The sequence below is a fragment of the Amphiura filiformis genome, chromosome 6, assembly GCF_039555335.1.
Source record: "Amphiura filiformis chromosome 6, Afil_fr2py, whole genome shotgun sequence".
NCBI classification, from domain to species: domain Eukaryota; kingdom Metazoa; phylum Echinodermata; class Ophiuroidea; order Amphilepidida; family Amphiuridae; genus Amphiura; species Amphiura filiformis.
In genome coordinates, this window is record NC_092633.1 from 47190394 (window position 1) to 47215370 (window position 24977).

The 24977-nt window shown below is 36.8% G+C and overlaps 1 protein-coding gene across 3 annotated transcripts in view; it reads left to right on the top strand.

The window, feature by feature from the left end:
* The first annotated feature begins 401 nt into the window (after positions 1 to 401).
* The window catches only part of LOC140155513 (uncharacterized), a 30232-nt gene continuing 5656 nt past the window's right edge, over positions 402 to 24977 (top strand). The window contains exons 1-5 of one of the 3 annotated variants that reach the window (XM_072178382.1): positions 402 to 477; positions 16635 to 16777; positions 18695 to 18859; positions 22598 to 22850; positions 24307 to 24515. In XM_072178382.1, the coding sequence (XP_072034483.1) occupies positions 16676 to 16777; positions 18695 to 18859; positions 22598 to 22850; positions 24307 to 24515 (729 nt within the window). In that variant the 5' untranslated portion in view covers positions 402 to 477; positions 16635 to 16675. Of the gene's footprint in view, positions 478 to 614; positions 631 to 16634; positions 16778 to 18694; positions 18860 to 18966; positions 19132 to 22597; positions 22851 to 24306; positions 24516 to 24977 lie in introns of those variants that run through there. The other 2 variants (XM_072178384.1, XM_072178383.1) reach the window with 2 other exon arrangements.

The following is a 24977-nucleotide window of genomic DNA, read 5'->3' on the forward strand; positions in this document are numbered from 1 at the left end:
CTTTGCTAAACGAAATCTGCAAGAAATATTTTGTACATAAACATTATGTAGCCAGAGTATTCCAGTGATATAAAAATCTCAACTTTTTTTGAGAAAAGTGGGGGGATGAGGCTGTGGATCACGAAGTGCCCTTTAACATTATTATTATCAATAAATTATTATTATTATTATTATTATTATTATTATTATTATTATTATTATTATTATTATTATTATTATTATTATTATTATTATTATTATTTATTTATTTATTATTTATTACCATTAACTAGGGCTAGGCCTATTATATTTTCATGGGTCATCGAAATAACATCCTTAATAGTTGGTAAATACGTCACCTGCTTATTATTCATAGGTACCTTGAACGGGTGGAATACATCGATTGCCCATCCGGAAGCCGCTGCATACTGAGTCTGGCACTGGTCGAATGTGAGAAAAATCTCATTTCATTGCATTTACAACTACGATTTAACTATGGTACGTATGTATAGTATTAGTAACCGTCATCGTCATCGCGGTTGTTCGAAAATTTCTAACTTTCGTATGAACAACCGATAGCTTGTAGCATCACAAGCTATCGGTTGTTCATACGAAAGTTAGAAATTTTCGAACAACATCGCGGCTGTGCACGTACGTAGTTTTAATAATTCCATTATGTCAGCTTTGTTTATAAATTGCTGGGTGTGACTATTTAATTATGCCTGCCACTTCCACATACTTTAGGTATCCTAGGTGAATTCAAATTTGCCATCAAACTGCATCATTTTATATTATACAAATATTAACTGTCTATGAGTATGATGGTTGAAATATAATCACGAGGTGAAAGATGGATTGTTCCATTCCACGAGCCGAACGGCGAGTGGAATGGAACAATACATCTTTCACCGAGTGATTATATTTCACCATTACACTAATTTAAGACAGTTAATATTTGTTTTATATCACTCATGCATAAATTCTATTACTAAAATACTATTTAAGGTAGGAAATACATTTTTTCATCAACATAACACCATGTTTTGCCGTGATATATTTCACATTTTGGGGTCCACCCCATAACTAAATCGGCGAGTCCAAGAGTCAGCAAGACGGCTTTGCGCAGGCGCACTCACGCCAGAGCACATGATGGTAAAGACTATCACACGGAGAGGGTGATAGTAAAAATGGCAAATGGTAATCAACCAATGAAATGTCTAGAATTTATGTATGAGTGATATAAATCAAATTAAAGCCCTTGAGTAAACAAAGCCAAAACTGAAAACCTTTTTTTCATAGCACTTTCCGTAGCAAAGTTACATCTTGTCAAAGCCTGACTTTCATCAAAAAGATTCATCTAGCAAAATTCCCCAAAACGGCATTTCGGGGTGTTTCTAGATCTTAGTCTCATGGCGATAGCAGCTTTTTTTAATGGAACTGCTATCAAAAACCCTCTGAAATTCCATGTGCGGGTGACTTATCACCATAAAAAATTATATATTTGGGTCAAGTGAAGTATAGAAAACATATTTATGTAGGTTTCTTTCTTCGGGCACAAGTTTTAAATTTCTATGTAAAATGCATTGACATTGTCGGCGAATTTGGCTGACCAGCAAATGTGTTAACTAAGGTTTGCCTGGGACGGTTACCTACATACTTGTGCATAATACGGAAGGTCGATTTGTGCCCATAAATGTTTAGGCCTATGTTAAACTGTATGTTATACAAATTGTACAGCTATCATTTCTACCCTATGACGAACCGACATACCTGTAAATCAAATAGCCCACAAAAACTGGTCATCGCTGGTATTTTTCATGAAGAAAAACGACACTTTTTACGCCGAACATGTCCAAAACACGCCAGCTGACGACAAGCCTCCCCACGCATGTACATAAACAAGCCGTGTTCATTGTTTAATTGTCACCTGCAGCTGTTCGCAAGAAAACTTTCTGCATAAAATTACCTGGGGTCGTTATCAGGCCCAGGGGTAGCGCTAGGTCGCTTTTTGGGGTCCCGGACCCACCAAAATAGAGTTCGGACCCCCTGTTTTTAAATTTTCTGCAAGTTCGGGGTCCCTGCAGACCCCAGTTTTTCAATCTAGCGCTATTGCAGACATGCTATTTATGCTGCATTTGTGCAACTCGGACTCACTAAACTCTACTCCGGACCCCCACTTTTTAATTTTCTGCAAGTTCGGGGGTCCCTGCGGACACAGGAGTGTTTAGTTCTAGCGCTACCCCTGATCAGGCCTGATACACACTGGCGCTAGTTTGAGGACAGTCACTATGAGTTACTAATGTCGGCACATGCAGAAAATGTGTGATGGGTCGCCATTTTGTGACTCGTGCAAGCTAACACAAACAAATTATTGGACTTAATAATCTTTTCAAGTTTTAATAAAACGTGCATCTATCATGATAATATTACATTTTATTATTTTATTATTTGAATTACATATAAGCTATGTCAATTTTGTGTCCATGTTAATTTTTATATGGATTTACCTGTGTTGATTTTAAACTGTTGTGAACGTGGAGCTACGCAAACTGGCAGGCGATTACCCACCATGCAATGCGAATACACGGAAACGATCCAGTTTAGGATGCATCACAGTTCCTATTGTGTAAACCAGGCGTAAACCGCCCATCCAACCTGATCGTGTGCACAGGATTTGTGCTGGAGGCTAGTTAATGCGCACAACCAATGCGCAGAAGAAGACCTTGATACTAGGCGGAGCTTACGTTTCACAAGAATGATTGACAGCTGGCTCATTCTTGTATTATGGGGTCCAATGGTGTGACATACAGTCAAATTTTCAAAATTGAATATTAATGTCAAAAGTTAGCTTAAGGGGGTACTACACCCCTGCCCAATTTTGTGCCTATATTTGCATTTTTCTCAAAAATTATAGCACAGTGGTGACAAGTTAGATGTATATTATAGGGGCAAGGACTACAACTACTGTACTGAAAATTCAGCAACTCAAAGCAATTAGTTATTGATTTATTGATCAAATATTGGTTTTCCCTCATTTTTTACTGTAACTCCAGAACTGTTGTCTGTGCTGAAATAAAATTTCCAGTGCAGTAGTTGTAGTCCTTGCCCCTATAATATACATACCTTACTTGTCCTCAATGCCCTATAATTTTTGAGAAAAATGCAAAAATAGGCACAAAATTGGGCAGGGGTGTAGTACCCCCTTAAAGTGAGTGGAATTATATACTCTTTCAAAATCTGCAAAATATTTTCAGCGATGATTGCCCAGAAATCTGTACGAAGCACATAACTGTGGAGAAATCACTCTAAAATGTCGCGCATAACCGGACACCAAACATGTTTTAACCCCTGCTAAACAAAAAATATAAATGCCAAAATGGCTAAAAAGTTGCAAGTTAAATGTGGTTTAGGAGCTTTTATAATGTAAAAATAAAATAACATTATAAGAAGTTGCTGTAACCTTCAAAACAGCATATTTGCATTTTGGTCAAAATACATGGTCAAAAATTGACCCAAAAGTTAATTATTGGGCCTGTTTTGTACAATTTCTGTCAGTTTAGATTAAAAGTTGCCATTTTTATGTGGGGCCAGCACAAGTGTGGCATAATAGATAAGTGGATGACTTTCTATAACATCAATTTTGTGCACATGAGAGAATTTAAGGTGCCCAGTGGTGTCAGCAGCATAACTGGACACCAAAATATTTAGTGTCCAGTTATGACTGACAATAACAAGCTATCTGTAATTATGTCATACTTTGAAAAGTGTATTTGACCTGCAAATTTATCTAAACATATCACACTGTTGTTTTAAGTATTCATTGTTTATCAGATACCCAATTTTTAAAAATTATGACATATTATTCATTTTCATGTGTCGGTCATAACTCGTGTCCAGTTTGTCGTACAATATCCAGCTTTAACTTTAATTCAACTTATTTTGCAATTTCCATTTGTCAGTCATATATGGTCATTTTCACGGTAAAGGGTGTAACTTTTGATTTTTAGGGTCAAAATTTCAAACCACTTAAATATGTTTCTGTTTACTGAAATCATGCATAGAAGCAACTTAAATTCCAGTAAAATAATGTTTCAAGGCTTAAACCTTTTGATTTCTAATAAAAAATTTGACATTTGCATAACATTTTGGTTAAAATCTAAGAAAAATGTATTTTACATAACCTCAGAAAATTTTGACATGAAAGCTGGAATACATGTGAAATTCCATTCCAAAGTAAGTCAACAGATATAAGTTAAATTTTATACCATGTTTTGCTATGTTTGTAATTGCAGTTTTGAAAATTTTTAACATCAAGTGTCATTTACAATGGAAATTTCCAAACCTTAAACATATTTTTTAAGTTTTAATTGGGTTCCTAAAATAATTTGAATGTCTAACTTCATGTACAAATACTACTTGATGAAAGGAACCTCCCAGCCAAGTTTCACAGAAATTGGAGTTATTTTTTAGAATTGGCAATTCAAGCGATTTGTGTTTCGGAGGCTTCAGTTAACAACACAGGTGATCATAAAAGTAAAATATTTAGCTAACTACTACAAGTTGACATAAAAAATAGGTAAAAAATATCAAAATTACCAATTTTCATGCTTTGCTTCTAAGTATTGAATTTCAGTTGTGACAAAAAATTAAATTATCACAGCAAGTCATTTTTTTTGTTTCGGAGGCTTCATGTTAACAATTGTTAAACATTGCAGAAGTAGTTTTTTTGAAAACAACAGTGTTAGGATCATCTAAGCTGTTATTTTCTTGTGTGTATTGAATCAATGATTCTATGCGGCAGATATTGTAGATTTATCACACATTAATTTTTTTCACCCATTTGTTAAGTATGGTGTTTTTTGCATGTGAAGCCTCCGAAACAGGCTTTTTAAGGTATCAGTATATTTTTCAAACATTAACCATAATGTCAATTTTTTTAAATTTATGACATTCTGCACATATCAAGTAATAATTACAATGCAGATATCAGTATGAAACACACCAATTTAGATATGCATAGATGATAATTAAGTTTATTGTTGTTTCGGAGGCTTCATTTGTTTCGGAGGCTTCAATTGTTAACGGAAAGTTTGTATTGGGTCCCATTTTCAAACGGTGATATATATCTCCACGATTTAAAAACATGTGACTTGAGGATCTACTTTGCTACATTTTGATAAATAGATTGGATGAGCTCTTTTATTTATATTTGCACAAGCTTGCTGAACAGTTTGTTTCGGAGGCTTCAAAAAGTTAACGGACAAACGGCTATTTGAAGTCAAGATTTTATAAAATTTTTAAAAGCTTGCAAATCGGCTAATTTTTGTTACCCATTTCAAGTTAAGATAACAACTGTTATGAATCAAGAAGAAGTGAAGAAATAACCAAGAATTATGAACCAAAGCTACACCCACAAAGTTTGTTAACAATTGTTAACGGAAAATGAAGCCTCCAAACGACAAATATCGAAGTCCGGTTCTCAAAAATACAGGGCCGTTCACAATTAAATCTAATGTGGCAGTGTTTACTGAACATATGACTGTACTTTCAGGATAAGAAAAATAATCCATGAACTAACTGAAGAAAACACAGGGTTTTACAAAAATGTTACTGTTTTTTATAGTTTTTCAAAATGGCAATATTAAGTACATTTAAGCCTGCTAAAACTGAACGCAGTAACTCCTAAAGCTGATTATGCTACCCAAGGTAGCTGCTAACTAGATGACTTATGTGGCCAAAAATCATGGAATTCTGTGGCTTTATTAGAACACTACGGATTAAAATGTTAAAAATCCAAAGTTACACCCTTTACCGTGAAAATGACCATATATAAACATGTCATAATATATCATTTGAAGTATTTGTTGTTTACAAATTACCCCATTTTCAAAAAATATAGCACATTTTGCATTTTTACATGTCGGTCATAACGTCGCGCATAACGCGGATACCAAAATATGTACTTTGCGTTTGCGCTGTCTTTGTTAACAGATGTTTTGTCGCTAACATTTCTTTCATAATACAATTTTAGTATACATCCTATTCACTCAATAAGACCAAAAAAATAAGCAATGGTCATATATAAATGAAACTAACAGGCAACCAGATGTAGATGATCTTTTTTTTCACAATTGGTGTCCATGATTTTCGAGACCTTACATGTAATAAAAATTAAAAATAGCTGTTAACAATTTCTTTTTTGAAAGTTTTAGTAATAACCCACTTGTTTTGTATAAAAATTACAAATAGGCCAAATACCTGTTACAGTTTTCAAAATTCAGGGCAAATTATGTGTCGGTCATAACCGGACACCATTGGACCCCATAATACAAGAATGAGCCAGCTGTGAGTAAGTGAAATTCTGTTCTGTGATTGGTACAAAAATATGGTTCTCGTATAAATGAATATATTATCCATGGCTTCAAAATTAGGAACCGTTTCTCCACAGAGCCCTATATAGGGCTCTATGGTCTCTACTCATCATACCCGACCGTAGAAGATCTGGCTAGCGACGACGCTTGCCAATCAGGCTAGCTATTTGTACGGCGTGGCCTCTCATCCTTTTTATTATCTCTGGTCTTGTCACGCTGGTAGATTCGCCCACCTGTGATTACTGACCTGGATCTGACAGAAGATTGTGGAATTTACGATTTTCAGCAGCAGGATTTTATGAAACTGCCAATATTTGCAAGTATTCTGAAAGATCGGTAATAATTAAAATATTTTTCATGGTGTCGGTAGTGCAAGTTGAAGTTAGTGAATTTGTGGTTTTGTATGTTATGTGCAAGAGTGTTTTCAGGAAGCGTAAATAGGCAGGCTGTTATGCTAAGCTCTCCATCTTATATGTAAGTTCGGCGATGACTGGACACATCACACGGTAGTGTGATGTGTCCAGCCTGGATATAGTCCTAGGGTAGCTATTTCATGCTTTTTTGGGAAAAAGGGTATACATTTCAACACAGGTCAGCGTTTAGGGTATGGATTTCATGAACATGAGGTCAGCGATTGAAGGTATGGATTTGGAGGACATGAAGGGCCGGTTTATTGACCACCTTTTCAGGCAGTGAAAAGGGTACCTTTTTATGGTGGTCGGTGAAAAGAGTGCCTAAATATTAGTGGTCAGTGAAAAGCCTTCCTTTTTTACCAAGAAGGTCAGTGATTAGGGTAGGTATTTTCACATGCTCGAGATCCGTGTTTAGGGTGTGAAATTTGAGGGCCTGCTTGATGATGACAACACATAAAAGCATATAAGTGGCCCCCCTGGGGGATGAGGTCACCCCGAAGTCTTCTATAAGCCAGTGACGGTAGATCCAAAAGCATCAGTCTTGTAGCATATGGCATATCTCGTAGTGATGGTACAATTTTCGTTGCCCTCCGCTGTACTTTCTCAAGTTTATCAATATCTCTCTTCAAGTAGGGGCTCCATACACTATTCGCATACTCCAAATGCGGACGAACCATGGACTTGTATAGTGTCTTGAATACATGCTCATCCATGTGGTCAAAAGTTCTCTTAAGGATGCACACAGGATCACTGAAGTGTTACAGCCAAAATTGAGTTTTCATCACTAATGTCATCTTCAAACCGTATTTTATCTTGTCATTAATAGATTTTAAAGAAATCTTAAAATTTGAACCATAAGAAAAGCTATTTTAAAGACCCTTTTTCATTAAAAATTCGCCAAAATGCAAAAGGAAATAAATTATTGTTTTCCGCAATAGATCACGCTCGTAACGCTGCATTCTGCGCGTACAGCTAGCAAAGACACGCACACATGGTAAACTGGATGGGCGAGGTGATTACTGATTGAGGCGCTGAGTCGCCAATCGCGATCACTACCGTATTTTATCGTATTGATCTCTTCCAAGGTAGGTAAAGCTTGCACCATTGCATTGCGAAACTGCGGGCCGACAGACAACCACCGTCCCGTCCCCGTCCCAGAATCAGTAGGCCTACTCGATAAATTTCGCCAAAAAAGTGCTGATATAGTGGTATAAATTATAGGTTTTTTTTATATGAACATAGGCCTAATAGTGAATTTTTTTGTTTTGTTTTTCAAGTTTCATTCTGAACTTGAAAAGATGAAATTTATCTGTAAGAAGTAGTTACCCGTAAGAAGCCCTGTAATGATGATTTAATCTGGTAGGTACGATAGAAAACGAGGCCCTAAATATTTTGCTAGTAGGCTAGACTTAGCCCGTATTATAGTACATCATTAGGCTTATTATTTTATGTTTAAAAATTTGTTTATTTCATTCATTCATTCATTCATTCATTTCATTGTTGTTATTTGATTTACCAAGTTGGTATAGTTGGACAAGAATATAGGCCTATTATATTAGCTTATATTTTATGCAGTCCCAGCCTTGGTTCGGGAGCCTCTCTATGGTCGTTCAGTCTAAATCTTCATTTTGAAGACCATAAAAAATAGGCAAGCAGTTAGGCCTACTACCGGTAGGCCTATATTAGATACCTAAGGCCCTGAATAATGTTTCAAAGTGTTATTAAAACACGGATTTAAGATTCGTTTTCAAACGTTCTCTACTCCTGATTGACCATTAACGCAATGTCAAAAACGTTGACATTTCAATACATCATATCGACCATCTAGGCATAGGCCTACTGTGGCATAGGCCTACAACTCTATATAAAAAATGTCGATATTTGAAATCGGCATAGCGAAAGCACGCGCTTATGAAAGCATTATTTCAAACGAGAAATATAATCGAAAACGCAAATTGTGAACCAATTTTAACTACATTTCCATTAGTAGGCCTATACCATGATTGCGTAACACTTTTTATGTAATGTTTTGGCCGAATGCCTTTTTATTTGCAATGTTTGTCTGGCTTTCAACTTTCACGTTTATAATGTTTTCTGCATACTTTAAAAGGTAAACTGCTTTAAAGCATTTTTCGTGAATGTTTTCATGCAGTGTTTTAAAACGCTATAGCATGCATGATGCTTATATACGGTACTGCATAAACCACAATCTAATTTAAAGCCATAAGTGTTCCGTTTTCTACTTTTGAAATTCGGTTTTGTTAGGCTATGTAAATTTCCGTGTTTTTCAGTTTTCTTGTGACCTCTCCGTGTTTTGCCCGTTTAACATATATATAGCCTAGGCCTACTTTTTGTCCGTTTTACAAGAAGTTTATTGAAGACATATTACAACTTTTACCCCACTTTTTGCACGTTTATTTGATTGAAAACAACAACAGACACACTTTTTTTAAAATTTTGTTGTATTTTATTCACTTTTTATGCGGTACAAAATATTTTACAACTTTATTAGGCTTTAGGCCTATAATAGGCCTATGACTTTTGTACGTGTTTGATATTCCGTAAAAGTTAAAAATAAAATATGATAACAACAAACAATTACAATAACAAAACGGAATATTGAATATCGGAATAAGAAAAAAGAAGAAAATCACCAAAACGATCAATTAAAAACATCGCAATTATCATGATTATGTGTTATGTCTCAATTTATTCTTCATTTCATAAAACTTCCTGATTATCTGCTAAATACAGAGCATGATCTTTTTTTTTTATACGGAACAGGACAAAATTGTGCTTAAATAATCATGGTTTCGATTCAGCGGCAACACGACCATGCACTGTGCAACTTATTCAGCAGAACCTGTCTGTATGTCCGCGCCGCCTCTGTCGCCTCCTCAAACGCCGACGCGACGCAGCGGCCTTGCCGGAAGCTCTGCTGCACCATGGAAACAAGACTGCAGTAAATAAAATGGCTACACCATGTGGATAACCATCTGCCGAATGTGCACGGATAATTTTGTTATCTTGTATATTTTACCTTCTAAATCACCAAAAAAATGCCAATCTGCTGCAGTAGGACGCCCTTCTCATTTTCTAACTTGACCAAACGTCACAAATCACCGGATTATATATTTATGGAATAATCTTCAAAAATGGACCTAAAATCCGCTGTATTTTTCTAAATCACGATTTTCGGCAAGTTCACTTTTGACCACTTTTAACCATTTTTGGACCGCCATAGCGCCTAAATGAAGCATCACTGAGGTAAGTTTTTAAGTCAAACGCTTAGATATGGCCAAAATCTAGATAGTGTTTTTTCATTTTTTAAATTAGGGCCTAGAACTTTTTTATCACCCATGATTCAAAAATTTGAACACGGGTCACACGCTTTTTACTGATTTTTTGCCTATATTTTAAAAACTAAGCAAAATTTCAAAAAATAAAAAACACTTTCTAGATTTATTTGTCTAAATTAATAAAATTCATGTTTTACAGTTTTTGATTTTCAAATAATTTTTTATGGCGGACCAAAAATTTTTGGTCAAAAAAGCCGTTTTTTTGGATTTTTCGAAAATTGTACTTTTTGACCTAAAACTGACATTTTAAATGGATTTATGAGCTCATTTCCGTTCAAAAAATGTATACTTTTATATACTTTACATGAATAGTTTTCGAGTTATGAGGTGAATAATAATGGATAATTAGTGATCCTGTGTGCCTCCTTAATCACACCAACAACTCTGATTGCCTTATTTGCTATTGTTCCTACATGTATGTGCTTACCGAAGGTCAGTGTCTTATCAAACTGGACTCCAAGATCTTTTTCCTCATCAATTATCTTCAGGTCTCTCTTATCACTGCCATCATTCATAGTGTAGGTGTAGTTTTCAGCATCTTTCCCATAGTGCAGTATGCCACACTTACTAACATTAAACTGTAACTGCCATCTAGCAGACCAATCACAAAGATGATCCAAATCTTCTTGCAGTCTATGACGATCAGCATCATTATTGACCGATGTGAACACCTTGGTATCGGGCCAGCAAACATCATTACTAAACTGCTCACCACATTTGGCAGGTCATTGATGTAAAGTATGAAAAGTATTGGCCCAAGGACACTGCCTTGTGGAATACCGCTTTTCACTGAGGCCCATGTTGACTTCTCTCCATTTACCGATACTCGTTGTTCAAGGCCCAACCAGGAAACTTTCAATCCAGTGAATCAACTTGCCGCTTATCCCATGTGCTTTGGCTTTCTTCAAAAGGCGCTGATGGGGAACTGAGTCAAAAGCCTTGCGGAAATCTAAATACACTACATCAATGTTAGCACCTTCTTCTAGTAGTTTTGTCCAAATCTCCATAATCTCTAGAAGTTGAGTTACGCACTAACGGCCTTGCCTAAACCCATGTTGCTCGCCTTTGATGACATTATGCTCCTTCATGAATGCCATGAGCTGGTTTCTTATCATTGATTCCATTATCTTGCACACGATTGAGGTTAGACTGACTGGTCTATAATTTCCTGCATCAGCTGCACTACCTTTCTTAAAAATAGCTGTGACCTCTGCTTCTTTCCAAGCTTTAGGAACTTCTCCTGCATCCATCGACTTCCTGAAGATTACACTCAGTGGATAGGCAATCTCATTGCTTACTTCCTTCAACACTCTAGGGCGTAGGCCATCAGGCCCCGGCGATTTTGCAGGCTTAAGTTTCTGTAACTGCTTCAAAACTTCTTCGGCTTTAAAATCTACATCCTGGATTTTCTCTTCGCTAAACATGATATCAGGTTCTGGCATGTCATTTAAATCTTCATCAGTAAATACACTTGCAAAAAATGAGTTCAATATCTCTGCCTTTTCACTGTCTGCATGAGCGTACGAACCATCGTCCTTTTTCAGGTCTTTTACACCAGACTTCACTTTACATTTTGACCTCACATATTTCCAAAATGCTTTGGGTTATCCTTGGTTTCCTTTGCAAGCTTGCTTTCGTACAATCTCTTGGCTTTCCTTACAACTTTGGTCGCCTCATTTCTTGCATGAGTGTAATCCACATAGTGCTGGTAGTCCTTTGTTCTGGTATAGCGCTTCCAGGCATTGTATTTTTTCTTAACCTTCTGCATAGTATCTTTGCACATCCATAGTGGCTTGAACTTCTTCTGCTCTTTCTCACATCTGTTAGGTTTGGTCTTAGGAATGTGATTATCCATTGAATTTATACTCAATCGTGCCGTGCCGATCGATTGTGATGTACAGCTTTCGGAAAGTCAAGTTAGCTCAATCGATAAGGCGTTCGACTATGGTGCGAGAGGTTGCGGGTTTGAACCCTGACTGTGCCTAGTACGCCTCGTGGAAAAATTGAGTTAGCTTGAAATTCCCTGGACAAGGAACTCACTGCTAATTTGTCTCGTTGTAACCCGCACGAAACTCGGGAGCTGATCCTGGTTGCGATGGTTATTTGTGGAATGTCTAGGGTGTGCGCTCTTGAAGCAGCAAAGTCCCTGAAATGCTGTTAAATGGTTTATGGAATGATGTGGGCCGTAGTGGTCAGCGACAACCTGTAAAGTGTGCTGAGGCTTGTGGATCAACGTCTAGGCGTTGTGCCTGTGCGTAGCGATGGGCAATCATTTTGTGATGCATCATGTGCATCGCTCCTCACTTTTAACGTAAACGTTTATGCTAAAACATTTATTCATATTCTAGGTATCCCAGGCAAACCTTAGTTAACACATTTGCTAGTCAGCCAAATTCGCTGACAATGTCAATGCATATTTACATAGAAATTTAAAACAACTGGTCAAGAAGGAAACCTACATAAATATGTTTTCTATACTTCACTTGACCCAAATATATGATTTTTATGGTGATAAGACAATCGCACATGGAATTTTAGAGGATTTTGATAGCAGTTCCATTAAAAAAGCTGCTATCATAATGAGACTAAGATCTAGAAACACCCCGAAATGCTGTTTTGGGGAATTTTGCTAGCTGAATCTTTTTGATGAAAGTCAATCTTTGACAAGATGTAACTTTGCTACGGAAAGTGCTATGAAAAAAAGGTTTTCAGTTTTGGCTTTGTTTACTCAAGGGCTTTAATTTGATATATAAAATGATGCAGTTTGATGGCAAATTTGAATTCACCTAGCATACTTACATATTCATAACTTAGCGAAACCTGTGATCCAATCAAAAGAAATTGATTGCCTGACCGCGCACTAACATTGCCAATTGCAGGGTCATTAAGAACTCACAAATCCACAATGACTCCTAGTGCCGTACTATTACGCTGACTTTCGTATTCGGCGAGGAGGACGATTTCGACCTCCTGGTTTGTTTACAAACAGAGAGGTAGACAAAAGACCGTTCCGCTTTCTTTTCTTTCTTTCTTTCTTTGTAGTACTGCACAACATCCCTTATGGAACTAAGCGAGCAGGAAATATGGTGTGTGTGTGTGCTTGCTGTGCTTAGTCCTTAATGTTTCTGTCTTGTGCTTTGTCTTTGATGAGGTTACTTGCTGCTGATTTGAACTGGATGGGGTGTGTGATGCTTGTTATGTTCGGCGGAAGATTGTTCCAATCTTTAACTGTCCTTGGTACGAATGAGAATTTAAATGAGTCTATGCGCGTATGGTACTCTATGTATGATGATTGGCTAGATCTTCTTGTGATCCTCTGGGCGGTTGCAGGTAGTTTTGGACTGGCAGCTTAGGTGACCCCCCCATGGCTTTTTGCAGGATGCATAGGCGAGTTATTATCCTCCTCCTTGTTGATAACATATCCCAATCTAGCTCCCGTATGAGTTCATTTACACTAGTCTTCCAATCGTAGTTATTATGCACCATTCGTGCAGCCCTCCTTTGTATTTTGCCTTCTTTCTGTATTTGTTCTTTTGTGTATGGGTCCCAAATGGCGGAACAATACTCCAATGAAGGTCTTACTAAGGCAGTATATGCAGCCATTTTGGTTTCCTTGGTACATGAGCCCAGATTTCTTCTCACGAAACCAAGGGTTTTGCTTGCCTTTGCTGTAATTCTGTTTTAAGGTGTGTGTTCCATTTTAGATCTTGTTGAATGTCTACCCCCCAGGTAGTTGTGTGATGTTGTTTCTTCGAGCACAGAATTACCCATCAGTATTTGTCCAAACACTCAAGTATCAGAAGGATGGTCCACAATAGCGTGATTCACGTAACATGAATAGGGATTAAAAAGCTGTCACATAGAACCATGTGCTTCTATTGTCCAATTTGCCATCAAGATTTCATATGGAAACAGTTCAGACCCAGAACAGGATCATGTCGGAAATTAATATTTTGTTCTGGGTCTGATTATTCGGACTAAATGACTCCTGACGCACAACAATGATTACTGCGCGGGCATGTATGTATAAGCTAAAGCGTTATGGCAATGTTATATTCGCCTGGTCGATTTTTTTGTTGGGTAGGGTGCAACAATAATTAAAACTGATTATATATAACAGCCTTTTATGGCATAAAATAACTATAAAACATTTGTTCAAAATATTAGTACCGTATTCGTTCCAATAAGCGCCCAGGGCGCTTAACAATGTCATTTTGGGTGGGTGCTTATTTTTTACATTGTTTGCCTAATTTTTTCCCAGAGGAGGCTTAAAGGCATTCCTACAATGCACTATGATTGGGAAATTTGATCAATATAACCTCATTTTAAAGTCCCCATTGCCACACACACAAAATGGTAATTTTAAAACTGCAGCCAACAAGCTAATAGTTGAGACTTATGACTGATATTTGATTTTCTTACAGGAAACATTCATATTGTCCCACTGCATTAATTTTATTCATAAGTCTCGATGTTTTGAATGTTAAATAATAGGATGAAAACACCAGATATTTGCACACAATCCCAATGCAAGGATCAACTGTAGTCTGTACCACATGTGTACAAAAAATTAAAAGCCAGACATACCAAGGTCAGAAACCCCATTGGGTTGTGGGAATGTCTTTAAAAACATCCTCTGATTTTTTCCTAACAGGCATTTATATACATGTAGAGAAAAATTTACACTATAAAAGGGTCCTGAGACGTTCTAGTAGCTTTTCTGATGCAGAAAATGTATTACAAGTTTACACAGGACTTCTAATCCCCCAGCTATTTCACTGTATCGACGTCTATCCATCACTTCAACATTAATGGTACCCTTTAGCAAATTGAAAATACCCCAGATGGGCGCTTATTGGGGCATGGGCGCTTACGTACAAATGGGGATGATTTTTCTTATTTCTAAATTCAAGTACTAGCCCCTCCCCGGTTATAAGCCCACCCCCATTTTTGAAGTGAAATCTACCATCTAGGGGGATGGCCTTATAGTATACCCGAGTGGTTACGGTATATATTTGGGTCAAGTTTTAACTATGCCATAGTTGAATTTTGATAAAAATATGTTATTATTAATCATGATGAACGCATTCCGTTGAACTCAATTATACTGTTTATTAAAATTAAAGTGTTCAATAGTAAAATGGTCATAAAGAGTTTAAAATTTTTTAATAGTGACAATCAAGAAAAAAGGTTATTGAAATTGAATGCAACATATCTTGCATAATTATAATGGCTCACTTCAATACTGAACAATTCTGATTTTGGAATCTACCAGTTTATTGATCACGAAAGCCCGAGTAAAAAATCCGACTATGTACCTTGGCTTTTCAGCAGAACTTTACCCAGGGACTTTGGTCTCTAAAACACACTGTCAATCATACTTGTTTATCAATCCAATTTAACCACAAGTACTAAGCATGGTAGTACACGATGCGCTAAATGTATGTCCATGCACCACTGAGAGTTTAACTTTCGCGCCAGCACAAACGTGCCGCAAATTCCATAGATTGTTGTGTACGATGCAGTTACTGGTAATCATTAAATGGCACATGCCTGGAGGATTTAAACCATAGCGAGATCTGGGCGACCAATCATAAGCCAGATCCATTTAAAGATCATTACATCATGGCCAATTTTAGTGAGGCCAGAAATTGGCCTTAGAACTCTCCATAGAGTCCCATCAGGGTTGTAGCCACGGGGGTCGGTGCTGGTCGGCAGTAACCAGTACTCAGCCTGACCGACCGGCACTCAAGGGAATTATGGGTTTTGCCGACCAGCACTGAAATGACAAAGTGTCCTCAAAACAGCTGTCAAATGCCATTACTGTCAAGTAATTGGCATTCTGATTGAATTTTCTCTTAATTTTAGCCGGTACTAAAATTTGGCTAGCTACAACCCTGAGTCCCATGTTAAGAATCTTAACTGCAACCCAAAGTAAGTAGTCCAGTTGGGATTTGGGAAGCTAACAAACAGAGGGAGTACAGTGACTGAAAAGATCGGATGTGAAAATCTATCAATTGCACACAAATTTATACAAATCAGCGTTTTATGCTTTTAAAATGTAATACCAAGAGTATGCAAAATGGGCAAGTGGACTACGGAGAAGTCTAGGGTCAAGTGAAATATAGACATATTTTATTTTATTATCAAAATGGAAAATCATGTTGATTTTCAATTTGAGACCTTCATTCAAAAGCACAGGTGAAAAACTATTAGTTATTCTCTGAGATGTTCTTGACCTCTGACACAGGGTCGTAGAAAGCGGGCGGCCGGGATGCCATGGCCGCCCACTTTTTGAGAAATTTGTTATGTTTTTCTTTGTATCTTTATTTCAATATGGGCATAGATTTGTAATTTGGCTGCCCCATATTTGTGATGGCCGCCCCACATTTTTCGACCTTGCTACGGCCCTGCTCTGACATCATAAAATTCCATGGCAACATCATACTCAGCCCCATGCACTTGAAATGCTCATATGTTTGACTAATTAACTTTCATTTGTTTTCTTTCAGACATGACTGTAGTTTAATAAGTGTGCTATCCTTTTGTAACCATGGAAACTTGGATTAAAGCTGTGTTATTTCTGTCTGGAGTAACTATTTTTCTCATCGTTATATTGGTTCCGCTAGGTTTCCATGGAGTTGAGTATTATGAGGTGAGTTTAATGCCATTTATTGATCAAAAACTGGTTTTCCCTCATTTTTGACTGTAACTCCACAACTATTGTCTGTGCTGAAATAAAATTTCCATAGCAGTAGTTGTAGTACTTGCCCCTATAATATACATATCTTACTTGTCACCAATACGCTATGATTTTTGAGAAAAATGCAAAATAGGCACAAAATTGGACAGGGGTGTAGTACCCCCTTAAATGCCAGTTAGCAATTAGCAATTAGCATCATGATATTGTTTTAATCACTGGCACTGCATAACGCCAAATAGCATCCTACTAGTAAACCATCCCCATATAAACCTTTGGATATATAGGTTTGCTAAGAATATGTGATTTTGGAGGCCAAAAACCACAAAAAAATTCCTACATTTGCAAGTTTTAATTTCCTTTTTTTGCTGAATGATTGCAACACTTGGCTCTAGGTCAAGGGACTCCCCATATCGTAAAAAAATAAAAATCGCACAAAAATTTTTTAGAGAGATTTTCCACAAATGACAAAAAAACGCATTTTGAGCCAAAATATGCAATTTCCACCCCAAATAACTTGATTGCGTATTCTTAGCAACCCTACCTTTGTAGAATTTTGTCTTCAGAAGGCGATATTAGTGATTCTCTTTTATAGTTAAGTCGCTACTCGCTAGCAGCAAACCGTGTAAAGCACTTATAAGTGCATAGGGATGGTTTATAATTTGACATTTTGCCAAAATTGCAATAAATTGTGGTGTAATTTTGGTCATTTTTTATAGATTGTATAAATTTAGATTTAATTTAGCCTCATGGATAAGATCAGGCCAATTAATAATAAAAAGTAACTGCATTTTGTGTTTGAAAAATTGTCAACTACATACCATACTCATCTTGAGCTAAATGAGCAGAAATCCCAGTGGGCAATTCCATTTAACAATCACATACCCCCCTTAAGGGCTGGGGTATGAACGTTTGGACAGTATTTATTTTGGGACATTAGAGCACATCAGACATATCGAATTGCATTCTGAATACGAAGAATGTCATTCTGATATCAAATAATTTTGATTTTTTGAAATTGCAATTTAATACACATTTTATGGCAAATGATTAAAAATTGATATTTTTGATATTTAACAGTACTTGAAGTAAACTTTATAAATCTGATGATTTATACTTTAAAAAGTGTATGTAGGTAGGATGAAAAGCCGACGATCAATTGAAAATTTTGACCTTTCAGTATTGAAGATATGGATTTTTTCCCCAAAACACCAAAAAAAATTAGGTCTTTTGGGAAAAAATCCATATCTTCAATATGAAAGGTCACAATTTTCAATTGACCGTCGACTTTTCCTCCCTGCTACATACACTTTAAGAATATATCATTAGATTTATATAATTTACTTCGAGGACTGTTATATATCAAAAATTTGAAAAATATCAAATTTTTATAATTTGTCATAAAATTTGTATTATATTGTCATTTTCAAAAATGAAAATTATTTGATATCAGAAAGACATGCTTCAGTATTCAGAATGCAATTCGATAGGTCCGAGGTGCTCTCATGTCCCACAAAAATACTGTCTAAAACGCTAATAAACGCTTTTTTAGATCCCTTAAGGAATATTTAGAATTCCAGCCAAATTCAACTTTTTAAATTATTCCAATTCCAAGCATTTTCATCCATCAATTAAAAGTGGGAACGGTGTGAAAGATTATGGAATTGTTCCAAACAAAAAGTGACTTACTTGTAGGCCAATTTGCACAAATTTTGACTGGAGTTTACAATTTCAACAACTTTCAACTGAAATTTAACATATAAACTTGCACAACTTTCCAGCAGACTTGAACATAAGGTACAGCTGGAATTGACAACAATATGAAATGTGATAATGTAACCAATGTTTAAATGAATTGTTGCTATACCCCAGTATGGTTTTGTTAAGAGTACTACAACCCGGAAAGTGGATACATCTAAAGTGTACGGTATGGGTCACCACAGCATTGGCATAACAAAGGGATTTAAGACATTCCAAGCTGATGCCCATTTGATAGCGTTAAAACGTGTGGAGGTGTTCACCAGCAACAGACTAGCGGTATGTATCATACAATCCGAACATGCATTCACCATATCATATTTGGTTTCTTTGCTTGTTTTTTTTTCCATATGCATCATCATCTTCATGCATCATCATGGTCATAGTACGGGTTTCCACGAAGTAAAACCACACGCACAGTAGATACATCCAAGGTATACACCAGCGGACATCATTACGTGGGTTTGACGAGAGAGTTTAAAGTGTTCCCTTCGGACGCGCATTTGATCGATTTGCGTGACGTAGCAGTTTTTACTAGTAATAGGCTAGAGGTATGTTGGTAAATTGTTGACACTAGATTTAAAGCCAGTCTAATGCTGGTTTCATACTTTCCTGCCGCTCTGACGACGATTTTGCTTCACTGCGCAGTCACACCAGAAATGCTAGCAATGACCAGCAGTAAGCCGATATATGGATCACTCCACCGGTTTGCCCAAAGCCACAGGTCAGTAGGAGTTGAAGTCAACTCGGGAGTGGTGTCGCTCTGACCTACGTGAACAGGGTTTGAAGAGCACAGAGCGGTACTGAGTGGCAACATTGGCTTTCAGAGTCATGCTGCTGCCACTCAGCGTCGTGCTGCTCTGCAGCCTCTGCTGCACAAGTGACATGATAAAGCATCACGCTGCTCAGCATCAAGCGGCAGAAAGTATGAAACCAGCATAATACTCTCACTTTTATCAACATTATATTCTTCATGTATAAGCACATTTATTTTAACTACCGTATTGGTCCAGTATAGTCCCACCCCCAATTGTGAAAAAAAAATTTTTACTTTTTTTTTTTAAGTTTTTTTTTTTTTGGTTTTGAGTGTCCCTAGACCTAGATGCTAGGATCATTCATGGTTGACCTAAAAAAAAATGTCATACTCTATTAATGATATCAAAATGCATTGAATTTAAATGCATTTTGATATCCTTAATAGAGTATGACATGAATACAAATTATCAATTTTCATATTAAAAATACAAAACATCTTGGAATTTTTTTTTTTTTAGGTCAACCATGAATGATCCTAGGTCTAGGTCCAGGGACACTCCACTTTTTTTTTTTATTCTTTTTTTTTACAATTTCTGTAATTTTTCAAAAATGGGGACTATACTCGAACGTGGGACTATACTCGGACGAATACGGTAATACGCTAGCTCTGGTATCAGCAAGCATTTTCATTGTCGACAATCGATGAAAATTAAAAAGCCGACGTCGACAATCTGCCCGTCCCAAAAATTCGCCGCATGGCAAATTGCGACGATCAAGGTTCAAAATTCGGCAAGCTACAGATCGATAAAAATTAAAAAGCCGACGTCGACAATCTGCCCGTCCCAAAAATTCGCCGCATGGCAAATTGCGACGATCAAGGTTCAAAATTAGGCAAGCTACAGAGTGCATATTTATACAGTCAACACGCTGCATGGACTATGAAAACGATACATACTGGCCACGCTATATAGTCATGGTATAGTTGCTTAAATATTATTTGCATGTGGGGTGAGAGGAACTAAGAAAATAAAGCATATTTTTCACGTAAAAAACATATAAATAAACAAATACTCAACCAAGTAAACACACAAAATAAATTTCGTCATCCCAAGTGTGCACACGGCACGCTAAGAACGACCTTGACATTTGGCCAATCAACGATCGTTATTCGGCCAAGCCCCCCTGACGTCACATGGTGGCCGTTCTAAAAATAAACCAAGATGGCTGCAGCCAAATCAACATCGACGAAAATGGGAAAGCATGGAAAGGGGTCACAATTTTGCTGGATTTGACCATTTTGGATGCTATATTATGAACTATCCTTTGATATTTAGATAAAAAAAGATTCATAACTTTCTTGTCACATGAGATCTTTTGGGTTGCTAGTAAAAAAGAAGGAAATTAGCAAAGTTTCTGCCAATCAATTTTTCAATTTCGATCATAAAATTTCTGATATTTTTTTGTCGATACATGCAAAGCTCTTGTCGCCAATTGGCAAAAGTGCTCTTGTCGACAATTTTGTCGACAACGCCTTGTCGATACCAACACTATAATACGCTTTCATACTCTTTTAACAGCTCCCTCATTGCCAACTGAGATTTTCATGTGTACAGCACATGTCAATCAGGGCCACGCAAATTTTGTTGACTTGAACCCCCCCTCCCCGAAGTTCACTTTGCCCCTCAATGTCCCCCGGGAAAAATTCCTGGCCTTGTCACCTTCCTCAACAAACTTTTATTTTTCTCTTTCTCGCCTACATTTATTCTCTTTTCATGGTCTGGGTCTCTTGTTATTTTGATTGTTACTTTTGCCAGTAAAACAGCGTGTTATATGGTCAACTTTGCACCTTCAAATTTACAAACCATCTCAAAAATCTTAACAATAGGACACTTATTTCTGAAGGCACCATGTCAACAATGCCTAGAAACGTTGCTGTTTTGCCTTGTAAAAATACCATAATTTTTTGCCATTTGCTGCGATTACTTTTCTCCAATCGGCACACGATGAATCAACCTTCCTTTTACACACTACCAACCAATTAGGGGTCGTGGGGAGTTAGATTGACAGTGACGTCAGGCGCAAACTAGTCTTTTTAATTCAGTCATTGATATAGATTGTTTTTCCGTATTGTCTTGTACTCTACTAGTTCATGTTGTTTTGTTTTTGTGTTGCTATAAATTTTATGGTTTGTACATTATTTCCTTTATTCATATTAATAATATAAAATATAATGTTATTTAATTTGTGCTGAATAAATTCATATAACTCTTATCAGCATGTAGTGTGATATTAACCTTTAACCTGCTTCCTGTGTATGTTATCTATGACATCCTACAAACATGTATATCCTTGTAGTCATCCATTGTTTCTGTTTCATACACTCTTTGATAGCGAGAACCAATCAGAGCAAGCGTTAGAAAAATCCAAAACATGCATTGATTGTGATGTGCACTCTGCGTACTATGCGCAGTGCTTTTGCAGGTATACACGTCACGTAGGGTTGATTCATTTTCGGGCGGGTTGATGAATTTATATTTGGTTCTATTTTCTAACATTTTTAGTGATAATTTTGTTATAAAAATAGCAAAAAGCATGTGTTTTTTTCTTCTCCTGTATGAAATAGGTTAATTCACTAAACGTAATGATGATATTACAGCTTCAACCTTATCTTTTCATTCTTGTTCATCGTTCGAAAATTGTAATGCAAAGGCAAAAAAAAGTCACCTAATACTTGATGTTGGATTTAAGTAAGAGAACAAACCAAAAGATCGATGATGTCCTATAAATGTAACTGGTTTCGTTTGAGGGAGGGGGTAAAAATATTCGATTACGTTTGTACAAAAACATCGGTCTGAAAAAATGTGTCATTATTATTATTATGTCAAAATTTGCAACATTTTATTATTACGTTTCTGGCAGCGAGGGAGGGGGTCGGCTGAGAAACGAAACCAGTTTGTTCCCTAATTAACACAAGATTATATATATGTGACACGATCTGGACCATGGGGGCATTTTTGAAAATTGAGTTACTGTAATAACTACATTATAGTTTATACATACATGTACAATAGGCTATCATTTACTGAAAACACCAAAGGTCTAGCATACTTGGTTCTAAAGATGTCTATTTTCTTATTTATTTTATTGTTTTTTACTCCATATTTTTACCTTTACCGCCTTTGGCCCCCATGGACCATATCGTGTCACATATAGGCCTATAAATCATTATATAATGTGTATATTAAAATTTCCCCCATCCAGGTCAATATAGACTGTAGTTTCCAGTATTTTCTTCGCCGTGATGATCTCAAGCTACTTCATGACACCTATGATCTCCAATACGAGGAGATATTGCAGAACAATGCCATTGACGCCTTGAAGGGTGCCACCAAAGATTTTGCTACAGAAGATTTTGGCAGGAACAGGTCGGACATCGAGTCTGCCATGTTCAAAGCAGTTAGGTTAAGGCTCGGTGGAATATGCTGCAAAAGAAACTGTGAAGACAGCAGCGAAGGTATATAGTTGTTATCTTATTTGACCTAATTAGCATCCCTTCCCTAATTAGCACCCCTACATGTACATATTGAGATTTTCAAGTGACAACTCAGGGATCCATGCCAATTTGCCCATTAAAAAAAACGGAAATGTCAAAAAAAAACATATATTTTTTCTTTACATTTCCAGAATTGGATGATTATATTTTGTCATAAAGCATTCACAAAAAGTACCCCTATAGTTTGAAAGCTAATAATCATATTCACAATAATTTAACATAAAAAGAATGACTGTTTATTTACGTGCATTTTAATACCTCATACATGTACATCTAATTTTGTTCTATATTAGCAACACAGACTACACAGTAGTGTTTTTTTGAAAATATCGGAATTTGAAAGTTGCAGTGGGTTTTACATGCCACAATGCTTGTATAGATAAACATTGATCGCTGTAAAATGCAACTTTTAAATTCAGAGTATTTTTCTTTAAAAATACTACTCTGTTGCATTAGCATTGAACCTCATTGGACAAATGGGTATCAAAATGCATGTTAATAAACCATCTATGTTAAATTATTGTGAATACAAGGAATAGTTCTGAAGCTGTGTTACAAAGAGCCAACATAGTTTATAAGGGATATATCCACCAGCATATTCCCTAGACAAGCTCCCATAAATGTTTGATGCCTTGCACAAGTGCTCAGCAATCTGGCCAAGGACCAGTTTGATTTTAGGAAATATAGCAATTACCCACTTGTATCCTGGACAAGCCCAAAAGGTTTATTTAGCTGAATTGGACTGATTTTTACTGAAATGTTTTCAGAATATATTTGCAAAAATTCTTCAGATTTTTCAAAGTTTCATTGAGATTGTAGGGTCATTTAGCCTTTTCTAGAAAAAAAAATCATTAAAAAACCAAAAAAAGTCCTGACCAACCGTTCCTACTTCATCACAAGAAGTAGCAGAAATTGCACTAATTCTTTGTCGTGTATGCATTTGGCCCGGGGGCACTTCAATATCAAATGGGTGTAGGTATAGGGCTGGCACTTTCACAGTAAGGGGCATTTGGTGAGAGCAAAATATAAAAAATATTGGGTCATTGGATGAGAGCATGAATGTTGGCATTCGGTGAGAGCAAAATGTACAAAATATGGGGTCATTTGGTGACAGACAGACCGTTTGGGTCAAAATTAGGGGGGCATGGGTAAGAATATTAACTTTTTTTTCAATGTGGTCTTTGGGTGAGAGCCTTGAAAATTGAATTTCTAGTTCTAAATGGTTTTGTTATTTCAAAAGAAGCAACAAAATCAGTGATTGATGACTTGTTGCTGTTCAAATGGATATATAAGGGTCTTTGGGTGACAGATCGAAAGGAAAAATAAGAGGTCTTTGGGAGACAGCAATGCTGAAAAGGGGGTCTTAACAGCCCTACATACACATCACCTCATTTTCTTCTCCTTCACACTACTACAGGCTGTGAAATTGGTTGTCTTGACTACAGCCAGTGCACCATAGAAGACAAAGGTCTATTTGCAGATGTGAAATACTTCCAGATGGGGTACGTCGACATTCCTGAGAATGTTAGAGAACGCAATCTTAAGACATTGACACAGCGGGAAGACGGCGATAGAGAGGTGCACCTGCAGACAGCTCAGCTTGCACGGGTAGAAACCGATAGAATAGTAAGTGTTGAAATCTGTGGTATCCCTTCTTTGTGTCGGTGCATTTGCATTACAAATACTTCCCAGGACTCTGACATAACAACACACCAACACCAGAGTCTTAGCTAGAAATTGAGAGTTGCCCGTCATTTGAATAAAATTGCCTTGTCCTAATTTGACCTTTAAAATATTTACCAGACGTCTAAAGCCTGTTGGGGGTTCAAAGAGTTAAAATATGTGCTGATATGGCCTTGTTCTACTAATTGGGTTTACTAAAAAGGACAATTAGCTTCTTAAAACATACAATTTATAATATAGCATCTGTCAAAGGCATTAATTTTGCCCGTCCCAGGAGCAAACTGGCCGTCTAAGATGACCGTCTAAGATGACGGCCAGACGGGTGGCTAGCTAAGACCCTGACCGACACACCGAGGAAATTTTTTTTACCGAGGACCTAAACACGCATCCTCGCTACGCAAACCT